The sequence below is a fragment of the Oryx dammah genome, unplaced genomic scaffold (assembly GCF_014754425.2).
Source record: "Oryx dammah isolate SB20612 unplaced genomic scaffold, SCBI_Odam_1.1 HiC_scaffold_8, whole genome shotgun sequence".
Lineage (NCBI taxonomy): Eukaryota > Metazoa > Chordata > Mammalia > Artiodactyla > Bovidae > Oryx > Oryx dammah.
In genome coordinates, this window is record NW_024070192.1 from 32,856,257 (window position 1) to 32,876,087 (window position 19,831).

General features: G+C 44.3%; 1 protein-coding gene across 1 annotated transcript in view; it reads left to right on the top strand.

Moving 5' to 3' along the window:
* Nucleotides 1-5,036: 5,036 nt before the first annotated feature.
* Nucleotides 5,037-19,831, top strand: part of LOC120865976 (myosin-13) — a 48,574-nt gene continuing 33,779 nt past the window's right edge. Inside the window, exons 1-10 of the mRNA XM_040243346.1 lie at nucleotides 5,037-5,240; nucleotides 7,137-7,280; nucleotides 7,387-7,543; nucleotides 8,456-8,483; nucleotides 8,956-9,067; nucleotides 10,061-10,153; nucleotides 12,008-12,071; nucleotides 12,156-12,254; nucleotides 12,359-12,462; nucleotides 18,734-18,872. Of these exons, the coding sequence (XP_040099280.1) occupies nucleotides 5,037-5,240; nucleotides 7,137-7,280; nucleotides 7,387-7,543; nucleotides 8,456-8,483; nucleotides 8,956-9,067; nucleotides 10,061-10,153; nucleotides 12,008-12,071; nucleotides 12,156-12,254; nucleotides 12,359-12,462; nucleotides 18,734-18,872 (1,144 nt within the window). The remainder of the gene's footprint in view (nucleotides 5,241-7,136; nucleotides 7,281-7,386; nucleotides 7,544-8,455; nucleotides 8,484-8,955; nucleotides 9,068-10,060; nucleotides 10,154-12,007; nucleotides 12,072-12,155; nucleotides 12,255-12,358; nucleotides 12,463-18,733; nucleotides 18,873-19,831) is intronic.

Genomic DNA, 19,831 nt, shown 5'->3' on the forward strand with positions numbered 1-19,831 from the left:
CAGAAAGAATTATTAATCAATATTGTATTAACCAATTATTTAAAGAATAAAGAACTTAACCAAAAGGAAAATGGAAAATGTATTTCCATCCCACACCATCTACTGTGTACCCATTTAAAAGTAGCTAAACTTAGAACAAGCACAGTTTCTAGATTTATTTAAACTCTTTGTAGTTCATTTTTCTTTGTTTTTGTTTGGTTTTGATTTCTGGAACCACCGCCCAAGAAGATATTTCATTTCTGAAGGACACCGACCGTTGCTTTGGGAACCAAAAAGGTAAGAGTTACTATCTCGATTGGGAATACAGTAATTGATTGAAATTAGCAAACATTTTATACATTGTCATCCTTGTCGCACTCATAAGAAGCTAAAAATGGTGAAATTAAAATCAGTTGCTTAGGTATTTCTAAAGGCGGATTACAAATGTGCAAATTGTATCTAAGGACGAATGGCTTCCCAAATTTGCCCATCACACTGAGAATAATAAAATACACTGCAGAACTCTGACATGTAAGCTCCAGGCCAATATACTTAGTTGGCCATGAGCATGATGTTCATAGGCTCAAGATTCAGTCTTCACACAAGTCTAACTTTGCTGTTTTTTGAGCAGGGTCCACACCCCTGAGTCCACTCAGCTATGCCTTTACTCACAAATAATGTTGAGAGAATAAGGAGAGATGGATTCACCCTTATGTCCACTATAGTAATAAAAACACTTCCCCCTTCAAAATCTGCATTTTTTTGGAGGTAACTCCAGATGAATCAGGACCAAGGAAAGCAAAGCATAATTAAGTCATGACCACACCACTGTTGACAAGATACAGTAGCTGAGAAATCCCCAGGAGAAGGATGTAAGTTGAGATCAGTGTCATGGACACTGACAGCAGAAAGAGGGGGTAGGGAGCAGTAAAAAGGTGATGATAGAAGTTAGGTAGATCGGAATGACTATCTCCATTGGAAGACCCTGAAGGCTGGAACAGAGTGGATGGTTGAAGGGACACAGCAGTGCAGGCTTGGAAGTAGGTCAAGCTCTTAAAACCGAGGAGAAGCTAATTAGGGGACTTTCTGGGGGTAGAGCCTCCAGGGACACCACAAGTCATGCCAAGGGAGTTGAATCAGACCTAACAAGGCTAAGTTTATCAGCCAAGCATAAATGGTTTTAGCCCTGGGCCCCAGAGTACAGTTGTATAAACGTGGGGACAAGATCTGACTTAGCAACCACACGTAGGCAGCGGATTGAGGGGCTTTGCTGGACAGTGAATAGTGAGTCAGCAGTGTGATGAGACTGCCAGAAGGCAGTTACCACCTCGGGCATAACACCTAGGTCAGGAGAGGTGAGGGCACATGCTGACGGAGAATGACATGTGGTCTGGATGCCACACCTCAAGAGATTAACAGGAGTGAGTTCACCGTGACTGTAATGGAGGTGCCAAAGCAGCAGAAGAAGATGGAGATAGCCCTGGGCTTGTTTAGCCTGGAAAAGAAAAAGCTAAGGGGAACCCAGAGCGGCCATCAAACTGGCGTAGAGTTGTCTTCTAGGAAGATGATTTGAATTCTTTTTGTTCTTACCAAGAACAGGAATGAGGATGGAATATCCTGAAGTCACAGAAACCCAGATTTTAGTTTAAAGCAAGAAAAATCTTTGACCTGAGAAACCTTTCCCAAATGAGTTTCAAAAATTTCCAAAATTTTTCCAAAATGGAAAATAGTCATCCTGGAAGGTGTTTGAGTAGCCTGGACAACACATTTGCCAGAATATCACCGAGACAACTCATGCATCATCTACGTAGTGAAATGAAAAGATACTGGATTTTCGGTCACAGTTGGAGTTGTGGGTGGAAAAAGAGAAATCTCCACCTCAACACTGGTCGTGACCTGAATCCCAGAGGGAAGGTCCTGTTTTTCTAGGAGGCCTAAAGACATAGCTTGACCACAAGCTAAGCTTGACCACCCACCTTCAGACTTCATTCGTATACAATCATCACAAAATTTGCAACATTCACGTAATACCAGTACTATCAATTCATTTAGTATTTTGACTTGTTTCATTTTTTTTTCTTAGATGTGTTTTTCAAAGCTACATTATATGCTTGCTATGAAAGTGTGAACCATCTATATGAGTGTCAGCTGAGATATTTAGATATACACAGTCTCAAACTGTACTCCATACCTGCTGAATCACAATATCCATTTCAACAAGACTCCCAGTTGGATTCCTACACACCAAAGAAGAGAAACACTGCTTTCTATCACTGTATAAACAGATACTTCACAGTCATATTACCCTATGTTTTTTCTTCAGTGTCGTATCTTTTTGCCTTTTCATACTGTTCGTGGAGTTCTCAAGACAAGAACACTGAAGTGGTTTGCCATTCCCTTGTCCAGGAGACCACATTTTGTCAGAACTGTCCACCATGACCATCTTGGGTGGCCCTACACAGCATGGCTCAGTTTCATTGAGTTAGACAAGGCTGTGGTCCATGTAATGAGTCAGTTTTTCTGATGCAAAGAACTGACTCATTGGAAAAGACCCTGATGCTGGGAAAGATTAAAGGCAGTGGGGAGAAGGGGGTGGCAGAGGGTGAGATGGTTAGATGGCATCACTGACTTGATAGACATGAGTTTGAGCAAGCTCTGGGAGTCAGTGATGGACAAGGAAGCCTGGCAAGCTGCAATTCATGTGTTCGCAAAGAGTCAGACACGACTGATCTGACTGACTGACTGACCCTATTTTATAAGTTCTAATTTTCTTCACATTTTTCACAGAATATTATCTCTACACTTGGGATGTATCTTAGAAGCAATGAAAAAAGTATCATAATAGACAAGGTTTTATCCTGTATTTATGGGATGTAAAATTTTTCATGGCATTGTAGATTTTGATAGAATAAGGTAATAAACTTAAAATAAACATATCACTATTAAAATTAAGAAATAGTTGCCTAAATCACTTTGTGTATGACCATTGGGACTATGGCATGGTTTTAGAAAAGCAAAATAATGTTTCCAAACATCACTGTGTTTGAGGCCCCTGGGAAAAATTTGGTTTCCTCAGTCTCAACCACAGAGATTCTGTGGCAGGTGATTTTGATATGGATCAACTTTCAACACTTTGGGTACCAGGCTGAAGTCAAGCAGCCTGATGAGATTTCTTCATGCTCTGGTGCAACCATTCTCAAAATGTTACCCATGGGGACTTCCCTGGTGGCCCAGTGGTTAAGAGTCTGCCTGCCAATGTAGTGGACATGGGCTAGATCCCTGGTCCAGGAAACTCCCACAACCGCAGAACAACTAAACCCATGCACCGTAACTACCGAGTCAAGCTCTAGGGTCCATGTGCTGCAAGTACTGAAGCCCAAGCACCCAGAGCCCGTGCTCCACAGCAAGGGAAGCCACCGCGATGAGAAGCCCGTCCTCCGCAACCGGAGAGTAGCCTCCCACTCATGGCAACTGGGGAAAAGCCCCTGCACAGCAACAAAGACACATCAGAGCCAATTAATTAATTAATTTTTAAAAAAGAAAAAATTTTACCCATGGATCCTTGGAGATCCCTAAGAACTTTTCAAGAGGTACATGAGGTCAAAAAAAAATTTAATATAATACCCAGACACCATTTTCCTTCTTCACTGTGTGGACTTAACGATGCAAAAGCAGGGATGGATAAAGTTTAGTGCTTTATTACAAATCAAGACATGGCACCAAGCTGGGCTAGTAGTCACAGAAATCTCCACTGCCATATACTGACACTGAAAAAAAATTTTTTTATTTCAAAAGCCCATTTCATTGAAAAAATGACAAATTTTGCAGCAGTGGAAATCATTGGTTTTGTTACATCTCAACTTTATCCACGTCTTTATAATATTCTATGTAATGGAACAGGAAGTCCACGTGAAAAGCGCTCCTGCTGCACACTGGACTCTGAGGGTTGTCTTGAGGCAAAGCACATGTACAGTTGTCTCAGCTGCAAGATGAACCAGCCACTTGATTCATGAAGCATCGTTTTTACTGGAAAGAATGACTAGTGGACAAGCTATGGTTTCCCAGACTTGGATATTTGGCAGACATTTTCTCAAAAAACAATGAAGTGTGCTTATCCAAGTTCAAGGAAAACAAGTGACAGTATTTGTTACTAATGATAGAGTTGAGCTTTCAAGCAAAAATTAAAATTTTGGAAGACTTGTATCTACCACCATTAGCTTGACAACAACCTAATATTTGAATTTCCTAAAAAGATCAGTGCTGATATTAATGACTGTGATTTTTTATATTGTGTAATGAAATATGTTGATATTTGGAAGTGTTGTAGAATTCAGTGAACAAGATTTCTCAAATGATCAATGTATGATGTTTATACATAGGTAAAAGTTTCATTCAAAATTCAACACAGACCAACAGATTATAAGGTAACAGGTACCAAATGTTTGTTGATGTGGTTTCAGATTCTATGCTGCAACTAGCCTTTAAGAAACTACCACAGAAATTATCATGTGTAAGTTTTGGTACAGCATCTAAAAAGAATATCCACAATCATTTGAAAGGACAATTAAAATACTCTTTCTTCTTCCAAATTACATAATTGTGATAATTTTTACTAGGAATTATCAACATTCAGTCATTCTTCTCTTCTCAGACACCTTTAAGATTTGGGAATGACACAGAGATTATGAGGCTCAAATATGATATGGAATTAAGGAAGCATTTTCTGAGTTCTCTTTTATTGGGATCAGCTTAGATTCCTCTAATTGGTTCAGACTTCCACATCTGGAGCTGGACTTAGAGCTGTTCCAAAATCAACACTCAGAGTTGAAAGCAACCCCTCAAAAATTTTTCTTGGAGTAAAATGTCCCCTTTAGCTTACCCCCACTTGCCTGCTCTAGGTCTCTAAACCTGGGCCTAGATTCCGCAGGAACTGGGTTAATCCCAGAAGCTTTTGAATCTGGCCCCTGTTTGAATAGAGATAATAGGCTGGGCCCCTCAGAGTCAAGAGCCCCTCAGCCCCGGCCTCAGCAGCCCTGGTCTCCCCAGCCCCTGCAGCCATGAGTTCTGATGCGGAGATGGCCATTTTCGGAGAAGCAGCTCCCTACCTGAGGAAATCGGAGAAGGAAAGAATCGAGGCTCAGAACCGCCCGTTCGACTCCAAGAAAGCCTGCTTTGCAGTGGATGATAAGGAATCGTACGTGAAGGGTATGATCCAGGGCAGGGAAAATGACAAAGTCACAGTAAAGACCCTCGATGACCGGGTAAGTGTTGATCTCAGACATTCTTGCTAACGTGGGCATCCTCCTTTATCCTCTGGAGTAGACTATTAGAAATTGCATGCTGATCCATAGCAACCTGATAACAAAACAAGACTCCCATTGATCTACTATGGTGACATGGCAGGTGAAAACTGCCTTGACACACAGCTTTGTCCCTGTCTCTTCCTGTCTCCAAGGACTTGAGATTTGAGAGTTTTTGTGAGGTTTGCTCTGGGGAAGGGGGAAGGTGGTGGTGAAAGAGGTTGGACTGTTGAAGGGAGAGATGGATGAAGACTGCTGCTGGGTGGGTGAATATTCCACACAGAGCTCTCTAGGCTGCAGTGTGACTTAGGGAGCTCCAGAAGCAATGCCTAATTTACTACAGAGAATTACAGAACACCGTTCAAGGTGGCTGAGATGGTAAAGAATCTGCCTGCAATACAGGAGACCCAGGTTCGATCCCTGGATTGAGAAGATCCCCTGGAGAAGGGAATGGCTACCCTCTCAGTATTCTTGCCTGGAGAATTCCATAAAGAGGAGCCTGGCAAGCACATGTGTCCATGGGATTACACAGAGTCAGACATGACTGAGTGACTAACACTTTCACTATTCAGTTCAGTACTTACTGGACAACTACCACATCTAGGTCACAGTGTCCATCACTTTGCAAAGATGAGAAAATCTCAGTAACCATTTCCCCAAAGTTTATCATCCAGGATAGGTATCAAGAGTACATGATGGGTACAAATCACAGTTCACAAATCCAAGCATATAGAACAGGTGATTACTATTGTTGTTGTTTGACTTAACCTCTGAGGTTAGTCTCTTTAAAAAGGGCCAGAAATAAATTTTCTTGAGTTACTACTTGGGTCCACTCCCAAGAGTTGTGCCACATTTTCAGTAATACTATATTGGGTCTCACTGTCCCCCTAAAGGATCTGCTAAGAAGTAAGCCCTGAATCTTCAAGACTCACAGATTTTTCCATCTCCCTTGTGCTACTTTGGGTGTCTCTCTTTAGTGTAGGGCAGCGGGGCAGAAGGGCCTAATTTCCTCTAGAGATGTGGCCTTTACCAGCAAATCTCCTTTTTTCAGTAAAACCCTCAAAGCTCTTCTAAGGATATAGGCTTATGGCAAAGACTAGAAAGGCTTACTGGCTGTTTCTCTTTTACGCACTAGTTTCTACCTTTCCTGAGTAATGGAGTGCCAGCTGTATGCTTAAAAGGAGGGAAAAACAGAGAAGGGAAAATTAGGTATTAGTCTCAAAATACTGTTTGGCCATGGACCATACTCCAAGTCCAAATGTTTAAACTATTAGAGCAGAGGTGCAAGGAATTCTGGAAGCCTTGAAAAAACAGGGGAAAGCAGAGACAGGTCATGGATGAGGTAGCACCTAAGAAGAGCTTTGAAGGTAGCTAGACATAATTTCAGTGTATATATTGCAGACAAAGGGACCCATGAAAATAGAGATATGGAGGTGGAGATGTACCAAATATGCTGGAAGAGTTCTTTCCAGTATTCCAAGCTTGAGCTCACTGTTGCACTCACAGCAAATGGGGTACATAGAGGCAAGCTGCTCTGGCCTTGGCCATCCTGAGTACCCTGGCCACCCTGAGGTTGAAGGGCTCTACAGATTTGTACAGGTATAACCCACTCCTGGAGCAGAATGGCACACTGACTTGGGGGCATCAGACCAGAGCTGGTTACACAGTTCGACCAGACATAGATTTATCAAGAACAGGTATTTATGGACCATCTCTGGGCACAGATATGATCCATGATGCTATCCATGGTAATGGGGTCATCACACCACAACACCTCACCACTTTCTCCACACTGGTAGCATGGATACTGAACATCAGCTCTCCCATTCATCACGTGCCTTTCCTCTCAATATCCAGACACTCACTCTCAACAGCGAACAGGTGTTCCCCATGAACCCTCCCAAGTTTGACAAGATCGAGGACATGGCCATGATGACCCACCTGCACGAGCCCGCTGTGCTGTACAACCTCAAAGAGCGCTATGCAGCCTGGATGATCTACGTGAGTTTGTTCTCATGGCCCCTGTTCATGCAGGCAGTTAACATTTTGAAAATCAGTATTAATGTCCTCATGAAATAATTATATTCCTTTTTTTTTTATGGTGCAGACATACTCAGGCCTCTTCTGCGTCACTGTCAACCCCTACAAGTGGCTGCCGGTGTACAACCCCGAGGTGGTGGCGGCCTACAGGGGCAAAAAGCGCCAGGAGGCCCCGCCCCACATCTTCTCCATCTCTGACAACGCCTATCAGTTCATGCTGACTGGTAATTTCCTTTTTTTATGTATTTATTTTTGGCTGTGCTGGTCTTCGTTGCTGCACACTGGCTTTCTCTAGTTGCTGTGAACAGAGGTCATTCTCCAGTTGTGTCGCTCAGGCTTCTCATGACGGAGGCTTCTCACCTACTCCAGTATGATTGCATCTTTAAAGACATCTGCAATGACCCCGTTTCCAAATAAGGTCACATTTTGAAGTATTAAGGGTTGGGACCTCAACCTATGAATTTCACAATTCAACCTATTGTAAATGGAAAACCATTCATTGTCACTTCCCACAGGTAAAAGGGAAAAGTAAAAGAAAAATGCAGTGACAACAAATAAGCATCCATAAGTCTAATTATTAATAGAAGCTATGGCTTCTTACAAGTTCTGAGTCTGAGACTTGCGTTTCTGTTGCTGCTGTTGTTAAAAAGGGAGATAAGAAAGTGCTAGTGAGGAGATAAAGATCTGTGAACGTAAGGAACTTTCACACCATGGGACTCACTGTTCACGTCCCATGCTGCCCTCATTACACATCCTATGTTTGGGAAATCTGCACAAATTGTCTCAAAGAAAATTGTGTATGTTTAGTTGCTCAGACATGTCTGACTTTTTGTGACCCCATGGACTGTGGCCTGCCAGGCTCCTCTGTCCACGGGATTTCCCTGGCAAGAATACTGGAGTGGGTTGCCAATCCAAGGATCAAACCTACATCTCCTGCTTGGCAGGTGGATTTTTTACGCTGAGCCACTAGGGAAGCCCTAAAGATTAGATATACCCAAATCATCACACCACTAATTATGGCGAACTCAGAACTGGAACTCAGGGGCTCTACCCACGCCTGCCCAGTGTTGCCTTATTTGTACATCCTGCCTATTGATTGGTCAATGATTCTGTTCTGCTTCCCTCTGTATTTCTAGATCGAGACAACCAGTCCATCCTCATCACGTGAGTAACCCATGTCTGCTCTAGGATGACTTGGAAGAGAGCCATCCATCCCTTCCACTCTCCTTTATCTCACTTACTTTTTTAAAAAATATATTTTATTCAAGAATGGTTGATTTACAATGTTGTGTTAACTTCTCCTGTACAGCAAAATGATTCAGGTATATATGTGTATATAATCTTATATATACAATAAGAATGTATACTATGTATGTGTATATATTCTTACATATGCGATTGTACATATACAATATACTTTCATATTTTTCCATCAAGGTTTATCGCAGGATATTGAATACTGTTCCCTGTGCTATACAGTAGGACCCAGGTGCTTATCCATCCTACATATAATAGTTTGCATCTTCTAATCCAAAACTTCCAGTCCATCCATCTTTCATCTCCCCTCTCCTGTTGGGCCTCTTTCCACCCATGGGTCTGTTCTCTATGTCTGCATATCTCACTTTTAAATCAACAGTGGAGAATCTGGAGCTGGGAAGACGGTGAATACCAAGCGTGTCATCCAGTACTTTGCAACAATTGCAGTCACTGGGGACAAGAAGAAGGAGCAGCAGCCAGGCAAGATGCAGGTGAGCAGCCTCCTGCCCCTGGAAGGCTTCTGGAATAAGTACAACTCAGCTCTTGGGTGAGCACTAGGTGTTTGCAGGGCTCTGTGCTCAGCACAGATGCACAGGAAGAGGTCTCGCCTGGGAGTGCTTAGGGGACAAGGTAAGAAATGGCTCCACCTCGTGGACTCAGGCTCTAGCACAGGCCCCATCAGCAACAGCCCAATGACCTTGACCATCTCCACATCCTCCTCTGGAGAAGGAGTGGTTTAAGCCAGAGGTTCTCAGAGGATTGCTAGGCTCCTGGCCCAGAATTTCTGCTTGAAATTCCTATCTCACCTTCACAGTCCTGGCAGGTTGCATTTCTCTCACGTTCCCACTGTTCATGCCGCTGCTGGTCTAGGGACCACACTTTGAGAACCACTGGGCTGGACAATAGTTTCCAGAAAGCCAGAAAGATAAGCAATCATGCATGGAAGGGGGAGGGTGAAAATTCTACTTTCCATAAGAGGGCTTTTAAATAATAATTCTCATGAAATATTTTATGCAACTTAAAAATATTTTCAAGAACCACTGTTTCTATCATATGGGTCACTTTTGTTGCTCACAGTCTAAATTCTACTTCTGAACCCAAATATCTATATAAATGGATCCTGGTGCAAGCAGTAACACAGGTCTGTACTCTAAAAATCTGTATTTTATAATGAAATGTTGTCAGAGGAAAAAGGCAGTCTGGGAAGTCGAGATGGAGTGGATAGTACTCCAAACAGGAATCTGGTGTAGCCAGAAGTCACTGTGATGCTGTGCTGAAACCCTCTCTGGGATGAGACCTTGAAGCCTCCATAAGTAGAGTAGCGATGGGCTTCTGGGTACTTCTACATTCTGCACTGGCCACCAGCCTGGACTGTGTGACATCTCTCCCTAATCCCTTCCCAGAGCAAGCATACTTTTGAGTCACCAAGAAATTACTTCGGAAGATGTCCAAAGTCCTCCCTTTTCCTCTTCCGTTATTTTTAGGGAACCCTGGAAGATCAGATCATCCAGGCCAATCCCCTCCTGGAGGCTTTCGGAAATGCCAAGACTGTGAGGAATGACAACTCCTCGAGATTTGTAAGACTCATTCCAACTGTCAACAGCCCCCAGAACCCAAACCCTCTCCTCCAGTGCTGGATGTGAAAAAATGGCCACACACACTAGGATATTCTTGGCCTCATCTACCCCCAAGTGATTCAGGTCAAGTTGCCCAACTGGGATCTTCTGATACACTTCCAAGAACATGCTGGCTTGCTCCCAGCACAGGGAGGATTTAGCTATCCTCGCCTAACTAATCAACATCACCTTAGAGCATCCTGGGTCTTCCCGGGTGGCACCAGTGGTAAAGAATCCACCTGGCAATGCAGGAGATGTAAGAGAAGTGGGTTCGATCCCTGGGTTGGCAAGATCCCCTGGAGGAAGGCACAGCAGCCCACTCCAGTAGGCTTTCCTGGAGAATCCCATGAACAGAGGAGCGTGGCAGGCTACAGTCCCTGGGGGTCACAGAGTCAGACACAGCTGAAGCTACTTAGCATGCACATACACGCACAAGAGCATCCTGAAGTCACAGTGACTCCAAATTCCACAAGTACAGAGCAATTTCTTTATGCAAAAATTGGTCTTTTGGAGTGGAATCATTTTAAAATGCAGAAGTCCGTTGAGCAACATCTACTGACTTACTAGCCATGAAAACCTTAGTGTGAAGTTAGTTAGCAGAATTGACCTCCAAGTCAGGAGGAGGAAAAAGCTGGTGAAGGCAGCAGAGCTCAAAAATTGGGGAAAAGTTTAAATCGAAGGCTGTGTCCCATCCTTCAACATTTCACTAAGGATTACCTCAACCGAAGAGGCATTTACCCCCGACATTGGCAGATAAACAGATATCCAGGCTTCTATCGAATTCCACTGGCCAGAGGAGCAAGTGCCCAGACGAACTTCCATTAAGGACCTAAAACTCCTGAGAACCCAACACATAATTCACATAAAACTTGGCTGATCCTTCATTAGCTCTGCTTTAGGCTTCATTCAGAAAACACTGAGAATATCACTAAGTACAGTAGATTCCAGCCTCTGTGGGTGAACAAGCAAGGCAGTATTTTTGCACTTGAATCTGCTCACAGAATGGTAGAGACCAATTAAACAATGTAATATACACACACATACACACGCATACATGCACACACACACATATATATACTACATGTAATTTTACCTCTGACTACCCCAAACTGAGTGAACCCAGGTGCTGAGTGGGTCTTTATGGAGCCAGCTCCTCCTGGGAGCTAGGTTTGCCTGTAGTAAACAGTAAGGGGACCTGAGGCAAGAAATCTCAGAAGTAGCACCCAGAGGCAAAAAAGAAGTCAGTTATTCCAACCAGGTTATCAATGCAAAGATGTTATGGAGAGTTTGAGCAAGACAGAGACTAAGGAGGCAGTCAGGTAAGAGGTGGTCCCAAGAGAGAGTTGAGAGGGAGCTCACAGGCATCCCCAGAGCTAAAGGAACAGAGCCATGGGCTTTCGGCAGAGCTATCTGAGGCTTGGCTGAGCTGGTGTGGGGTCCGGATGCCAAGCAAATGGAGAGAAGGAAGTGCTCAGGCTTCTGGCATCACCCTTGCTGAGCCTACATGTCCCACCATCCACAGTCTCACCTAACAGAGGCTGCAACAGTACCATGCAAATAGAATAGCCACGTGTCAGTCTCCCAGTCATTCTTTCTCTTTGCGACCCTGGACTATAGCCCATCAGGCTTCTCTGTCCATGGAATTCTCCAGGCAAGAATACTGGAGTAGGTAGCCCTTCCCTTCTACAAGGGATCTTCCCAACCCAGGGATCGAACGCAGGTCTCCCTCATTGTGGGAGATTCAGATTCTTCACTGTCTGAGCCACCAGGGAAGCCCAGAGTAACCATGGTGTTTGTCAATCTGTCGTTGGACAGGGGAAGTTCATTCGGATTCACTTTGGAGCCACAGGAAAGCTGGCGTCAGCAGACATTGAAACCTGTGAGTCTGAACACACACCTTGAATTTGGCCCCAGGGTCATCTCCTGGGGAACATAAAAATCACATTGCTTTTTGTTACCTTAGATCTCTTAGAAAAATCCAGGGTGACATTTCAATTATCCAGTGAGAGAAGCTATCATATTTTTTACCAAATCATGTCCAACAAGAAGCCAGAACTTATCGGTAAGTTTCCTTGGTTACCATTCTCATCTTCCAAACCAGTCTCATTGGAAAAATCCCAGAGTCACTTGTGCATAAGATGCTAAAGGGATCTTCCTGCTCCACAGACCTGCTTCTCATTTCAACCAACCCCTTTGACTTCCCCTTCGTGAGCCAGGGAGAGGTCACCGTGGCCAGTATCGACGACAGTGAGGAGCTGTTGGCCACTGATGTAAGTATTCTGTGTGTTTATTTACTTAAGTGAGGAACTGTTGAATTTATGAACTGGGAGGCATCCATGATCTCACAAAGAAGCTGGGACAGGAGGATGCTCAGTGATTAGACCCAAGATCTTGGAGAATTTGTATAGATGGCACCCCACCCCCACTCCAGAAAACTCCAGAAATGGGAATAACAGAAAGTTCTCCAAAACAGGCCTTCAGTTCCATTCTGCAGCCTTTCAGGGTATAACGTTTGCATGGATAATGGATAAGATATTGATCAAAGTCTTCAGGATACAAGACCATCTACATGGTTCTTTACGAAAATCTAGAAAATACAGAAAAGTCTAAAGCAGGAAAATTCAGCCCCACTCTGCAGTAGCTGCCCCATTCCCCCGTCTACCTGCCCTCAGGTTCACAGGAAGCACACCCGGCAGGCCTCTGCCTTTAGCCCTGGGGAACATCTCCAGAGTCAAATATAACTAAGTGCATTGAGCACTTAGATGTGCTAGGAACTGAAAAAAGAGCTTTGCCGGCATCATCTCCTTTAAGCATCAACAAAACCTCTAGGATTGGCCCCACTGTTGCCCCCATTTCATAAAGGTAGAAGCTGAGTCTTGGGGAAAAAAACTCACAATTTGCCTAAAGACAGTTTGTAAACAACAGTCTGAACCCAGATGTGCCCAACCCTGAACTTACATTTTTAAATAAATACATCTCAGTGCAGTACATCTCTACCCCTGAGTGGCTCCACCCTCTCAGAAGCTGAAAGAGCTTTTGGAGAAGGCTCTCATCCAATACCCCGGGGGCCCTGTCTGGGGCCCAGCTCCCTGGCCTTCATTTTCTGCCATTTCCAGGTGACGCTGCTTGTTTTAAGGCAAGGGGGAAATGCTCATGATCAAATAAACTTCAGTTATCGTCAGTCTGGCTATTGTATATCTTTAACCAGGTTTCCTCACCAGGTTTCTCCAGCCTTTGCCACCTGGGGAGGAAGCTTAGTGACTGACACAAGGCTTCTCAGCGCCCCGCCACCTCCCCAAAGTCCCTCCTGTTGTGCTAGCCACTCAGTCATATCCTCCTCTCTGTGATGCCATGGACTGTAGCCCGCCAGGCTCCTCTATCCATACGATTTTCCAGGCAAGAATCCTGCAGCGGGTGGCCATTCCCTTTTCCAGGTGGTCTTCCCGACCCAGGGATCAAACCCGGGGCTCCTGCACTGCACGTGGATTCTTTACCATCTGAGCCACCAGAGAAGCCAAGGCCCTCCTAAGGAATTCTAAAAATTCCCAGAGTAATATCTCAGGTCCTCACAGGTGACCCCCGCTGTCAGGGGCTGCCGTTGCTCCCCCCTCCCAAGGAGAGTCTTCAGGGCAGTGGTTTACCTATGGCCAGAACGGAGGGGGACAGGTGTCTCCAAGAGACTGCATTCTCCAGTAATGCTTTCACCGGCGTCCTTTTAGCATTTTGCAAAAGTTCTTTCTCTCTTTATCTGTAGCCACCCGCTCCTAGGACATAGACATGCACCAGCTGGGGTGGGATACAGATTCCGGGGCCTCAGAATCTCCCCTCCTTCAGTTTCTGATGCAGACTCTCCCTCCCTCTGCCAGCCCAGAGTGCCTCCCTCTGCAATACCATCCTACTGACACAGCCCTGGTCTGTACCATCAGCTCCCCAACACATCCAGACCTGTTTCAAATCCATCATGCACATTGCTGCAAAATCTCTTAGAATATCAATTCTTCACCTCCTGGTTCAGTTCAATTCAGTTCAGTCACTCAGTTGTGTCCGACTCTTTGTAACTCTATGGACTGTAGCACGCCAGGCTTCCCTGTCAATCACCACCTCCCAGAGTCCACCCAAACCCATGTCCATTGAGTCGGTGATGCCATCCAGCCATCTCATCCTCTGTTGTCCCCTTCACCTCCTGCCTTCAATCTTTCCCAGCATCAAGGTCTTTTCAAATGAGTCAGTTCTTCACATCAGGTGGCCAATATTGGAGTTTCAGCTTCAACATCAGTCCTTCCAATGAACATTCAGAACTGATTTCCTTTAGTATTGACTGGTTGGATCTCCTTGTAGTCCAAGGGGCTCTCAAGAGTCTTCTCCAACATCACAGTTCAAAAGCACCAATTCTTCAGCACTCAGCTTTCTTTGTAGTCCAACTCTCACATCTATACATGACCACTGGAAAAACCATAGCTTTGACTAAATGAACCTTTGTTGGCAAAGTAATGTCTCTGATTTTTAATATGCTATCTAGGTTGGTCATAACTTTTCTTCCAAGGGGCAAGTGTCTTTTAATTTCACGGCTGCACTCACCATCTGCAGTGATTTTGGTGCCCCAAAATAAGTCTGTCATTGTTTCCCGTTTCCCCATCTATTTGCCATAAAGAGATGGGACCAGATGCCATGATCTTCGTTTTCTGAATGTTGAGCTTTAAGCCAACTTTTTCACTCTCCTCTTTCACGTTCATCAAGAGGCTTTTTAGTTCTTCTTCACTTTCTGCCACAAGTGTGGTGTTATTTGCATATCTGACGTTATTGATATTTCTCCCAGTAATCTTGATTCCAGCTTGTGCTTCACCCAGCCCATGATGTACTCTGCAAATAAGTTAAATAAGCAGGGTGACAATATACAGCCTTGACGTACTCCTTTCCCTATTTGGAACCAGTCTGTTGTTCCATGTCCAGTTCTAACTCTTGCTTCCTGACCTGCATACAGTTTTCTCAGGAGGCAGGTCAGGTGGTTTGGTGTATCCATCTCTTGAAGAATTTTCCAGTTTGTTGTGATCCACACAGTCAAAGGCTTTGGCATAATCAATAAAGCAGAAGTAGATGTTTTCTGGAACTCTCTCACTTTTTTGATGATACAATGTATTTTGGCAATTTGATCTCTGGTTCCTCTGCCTTTTCTAAAACAAGCTTGAACATTTGTAAGTTCATGGTTCACATACTGTTGAAGCCTGGCTTGGAGAATTTTGAGCATTACTTTACTAGCATGTGAGATGAGTGTAATTGTGTGGTAGTTTGAGCATTCTTTGGCATTGCCTTTCTTAGGGATTGGAATGAAAACTGACCTTTTCCAGTCCTGTTCTCAGCCACTGCTGAGTTTTCCAAATTTGCCGGCATATTGAGTGCAGCACTTTCACAGCATCATCTTTCAGGATTTGGAATAGCTCAACTGGAATTCTTTCACCTCCACTAGCTTTGTTCATAGTGAAGCTTCCTAAGGCCCACTTAACTTCACATTCCAGGATGTCTGCCTCTAGGTGAGTGATCATCCCATCATGATTATCTGGGTCATGAAGATCTTTTTTGTATAGTTCTTCTGTGTATTCTTGGCACCTCTTCTTAATATCTTCTGCTTCTATTAGGTCCATACCATTTCTGTCCTTTATCGAGCCCATCTTTGCATGAAATGTTCCCTGCTATCTCTAATTTTCTTGAAAAGATCTCTAGTCTTTCCCTTTCTATTGTTTTCCCCTATTTCTTTGCATTGATCACCGAGGAAGGCTTTCTTATCTTGCTATTCTTTGGAACTCTGCATTCAAATGGGTATATCTTTCCTTTTCTCCTTTGCCTTTCACTTCTTTTCTTTTCACAGCTATTTGTAAGGCCTTCTCAGACAACCATTTTGCCTTTTTGGATTTCTTTTTCTTGGGGATGGTCTTGATCACTGCCTCCTGTACAATGTCACGAACCTCCATCCATAGTTATTCAGGCCCTCTGTCTAGCAAATCTAATCCCTTTAATCTATTTGTCTCTTCTGCTGTATAATCATAAGGGATTTGATTTAGGTCATACTTGAGTGGTCTAATGGTTTTCCCTACTTTCTTCAATTTAAGTCTTAATTTGGCAATAAGGAGTTCATGATCTGAGCCACAGTCAGCTCCCAGTCTTGTTTTTGCTGACTCTATAGAGTTCCTCCATCTTTGGCTGCAAAGAATATAATCAATCTGATTTCGGTGTTGACCATCTGTTGATGTCCATGTGTAGAGTCTTCTCTTGTGTTGCTGGAAGAGGGCGTTTACTATGACCAGTGTGTTCTGTTGGCAAAACTCTGTTAGCCTTTGCCCTGCTTCATTCTGTATTCCAAGGCCAAATTTGCCAGGTATCTCTTGACTTCCTACTTTTGCATTCCAGTCCCCTATAATGAAAAGGACATCTTTTTGGAGTGTTAATTCTAGAAGCTCTTGTAGGTCTTCATAGAACCATTCAACTTCAGGTTCTTCAGCATTATTGGTCAGGGCATAGCCTTGGATTACTGTGATATTAAATGGTTTGCCTTGGAAATGAACAGAGATCATTCTATCATTTTTGAGATTGCATTTTGGACTCTTTTGTTGACTATGAGGGCTACTCCATTTCTTATAAGGGATTCTTGCCCACAGTAGTACATATAATGGTCATCTGAGTTAAATTCACCCATTCCAGTCTGTTTCAATTTGCTGATTCTTAAAATGTTGATGTTCACTCTTGCCATCTCCTGTTTGACCACTTCCAATTTGCCTTGATTCATGGACCTAACATTCCAGTTTCCTATGCAATATTGCTCTTTATACCATCAGACTGTACTTCCATCACCAGTCACTTTCACAAATAAGTGCTGTTTTTGCTTTGGGTCCATCTCTTCATTCTTTCTGGAGTTATTTCTCAACTGATCTCCAGTAGCATATTGGGCTACTATTCATGGAGTTCTTAAGGCAAGAATACTGAAGTAGTTTGCCATTCCCTTCTCCAGTGGACCATGTTTTGTCAGAACTACCCACCATGACCTGTCCATCTTGGGTGGCCCCTACATGGCATGGCTCATAATTTCATTGAGTTAGATAAGGCTGTGGTCCATGTGATCAGATTGGTTCAGTTCAATTCAGTTCAGTTCAGTTGCTCAGTCGTGTCCGACTCTTTGCGACCCCATGAATCGCAGCACGCCAGGCCTCCCTGTCCATCACCAACTCCCGGAGTTCACTCAGACTCACATCCATCGAGTCACTGATGCCATCCAGCCATCTCATCCTCTGTCGGCCCCTTCTCCTCCTGCCCCCAATCCCTCCCAGCATCAGAGTCTTTTCCAATGAGTCAACTCTTCGCATGATGTGGCCAAAGTACTGGAGTCAGTTTTCTGTGATTGTGGTTTTCATTCTGTCTGTCCTCTGATGGAGAAGGAAAAGAGGCTTATGGAAGCTTCCTGATGGGATAGACTGACTGAGGGGGAAACTGGGTCTTCACCTGGAAATCTGGAAAAATCTGTGCACCTATAAGGTTTTCATAGGGACTTAATGAGATAACATGGGGATGGTGTTGTTCACTTTAAAAAATAGTCACAGTCTAAAATGTTGAGAGTTATGTTTTATTCGGCAGGAATTTTTAGGACTTCAAGCCCGGGAGGCAGCATCTCAAATAACCTGAGACAACTGCTCGAAGGAGGCTGGGGGGTGGGGTAGGGTGGGCGGTGGGGTGAGGGGTGATGGGGGAGGTTGAAGAGGGAAGTCAGATTATAGAGAAGCTTTGCAACAAAGGTCAGGTAGTCTGAATATGAAAAGATGATTGTTAATTTTAAAAAAGCAGATATCCAAAATTAAGGAATGTAGGGCTTTTCTATGTATGGGAAGATGCAAAAGTCTGGACTCACTGAAATCATTCCTTTCATATGCACCTCAGCTCTCTGGAGCCAATATCCTGTATTTTCACATCCTGAGTTTCCTTAGAGCTTACCGGCTCGTTAAGGAGGGCTGCCGTCACTGATGGCTGTGATATCTTTTGCTTACTGATACTGCAGGAAACATTCCATTTATCACTGCCTAGTGCCCTCCCTAGCTCCTTTCACATTTGAAAAATTGCATTTTCCCTTCAAGTTCTAATATTCTGTGATGCCATGTCATTGCTATTCTGAACAACAGTGGAATTCCTAGATGGCAACGCCAAGCTCACAAGCTCTTGGATAGCATCCATGAGCCTGCCTCCTCCCAGAATCACACAACCCTTCCCAATGGCCTCGTCCAGAAAACAGCCCCAAATCTATGCACAATGGGACAGGACTCAAATCAGTGCTCACTGGATGGAAGCAAACAGATAATTCACATTTTCGTCCCATAATCTCCACCCACCCACACAAACACGGTCAATGAAAGTAATGGTTTTTAACCCCTAACTTACCATACGCCACCTGTCATCCACTTATTTGGGTAATGCCGTCTCGTGTGCTCTACAAAATGCCAGGAAAGAGCTGCATTGGGATCCCTGAGGTCTGCTGTGATGGCTGTCCTTGTCTCTAATTCCCAGAATGCCATTGACATCCTGGGCTTCAGCTCAGAGGAGAAGGTCGGGATCTACAAGCTGACGGGCGCCGTGATGCACTACGGGAACATGAAGTTCAAGCAGAAGCAGCGGGAGGAGCAGGCAGAGCCGGACGGCACAGAAGGTATCACACATGGGAAGGGGACGAGGTTCAACTCTCCACCTGGTTCACATGTGGACTGGGTCATGGGAGATAAACGTGGTGTTCATCTCAAGAGCTGCTCTTGGAAAACTGTACAAACTGAGTTTGGGTTGTCCATATGGTTACTGTCACTGTCCCCCACTTGACAAATGACAAGACAAGGCATAAAGGGGGATTCCCAGGTGCAGTGGTAAAAAAGAAGGGTGCAGTGGTGAAAAAAAATCCACCTGCCCATGCAGGAGACAAAAGAGACACAGGTTTGATCCCTGGGTGGGGAGATCCCACCAGAAGGACATGGCAACCCATTCCAGTATTCTTGCCTGGAAAATTCAATGGACGGAGGAGCTTGGAGGGCTACAGTTCATGGAGTCTCAGAGTCGGACACAACTGAGCTTGAGCACACAAAGGAGCAAAGCCCAAATTTGAACCCAGGCTCTTTGCCACCAAACTATTCCACAACTCTTGGGAACGAGGCATGGGAACCATTTTGAAGGTAAAACAAGCAGGACTTGGTGCCTGTCTCAATACAGCATGTCAGGGGAGAGAAAAATAATGTATCGCCCCAAGCTTTTAAGCTTAAGTAATCAGAAGAATCGGAGAAGGCAATGGCACCCCACTCCAGTACTCTTGCCTGGAAAATCCCATGGACGGAGGAGCCTGGTAGGCTGCAGTCCATGGGGTCTCGAAGAGTCGGACACGACTGAGCAACTTCACTTTCACTTTTCACTTTCATGCATTGGAGAAGGAAATGGCAGCCCACTCCAGTGTTCTTGCCTGGAGAATCCCAGGGACGGCGGAGCCTGGTGGGCTGCCGTCTATGTGGTGGCACAGAATCAGACACGACTGACGTGACTTAGCAGCAGCAGCAGCAATCAAAATAATGGTAAGATCCATGTAAATGAGCAAAAGAAGAAGGGATAATTTGAGCAAAGAGTAAAACA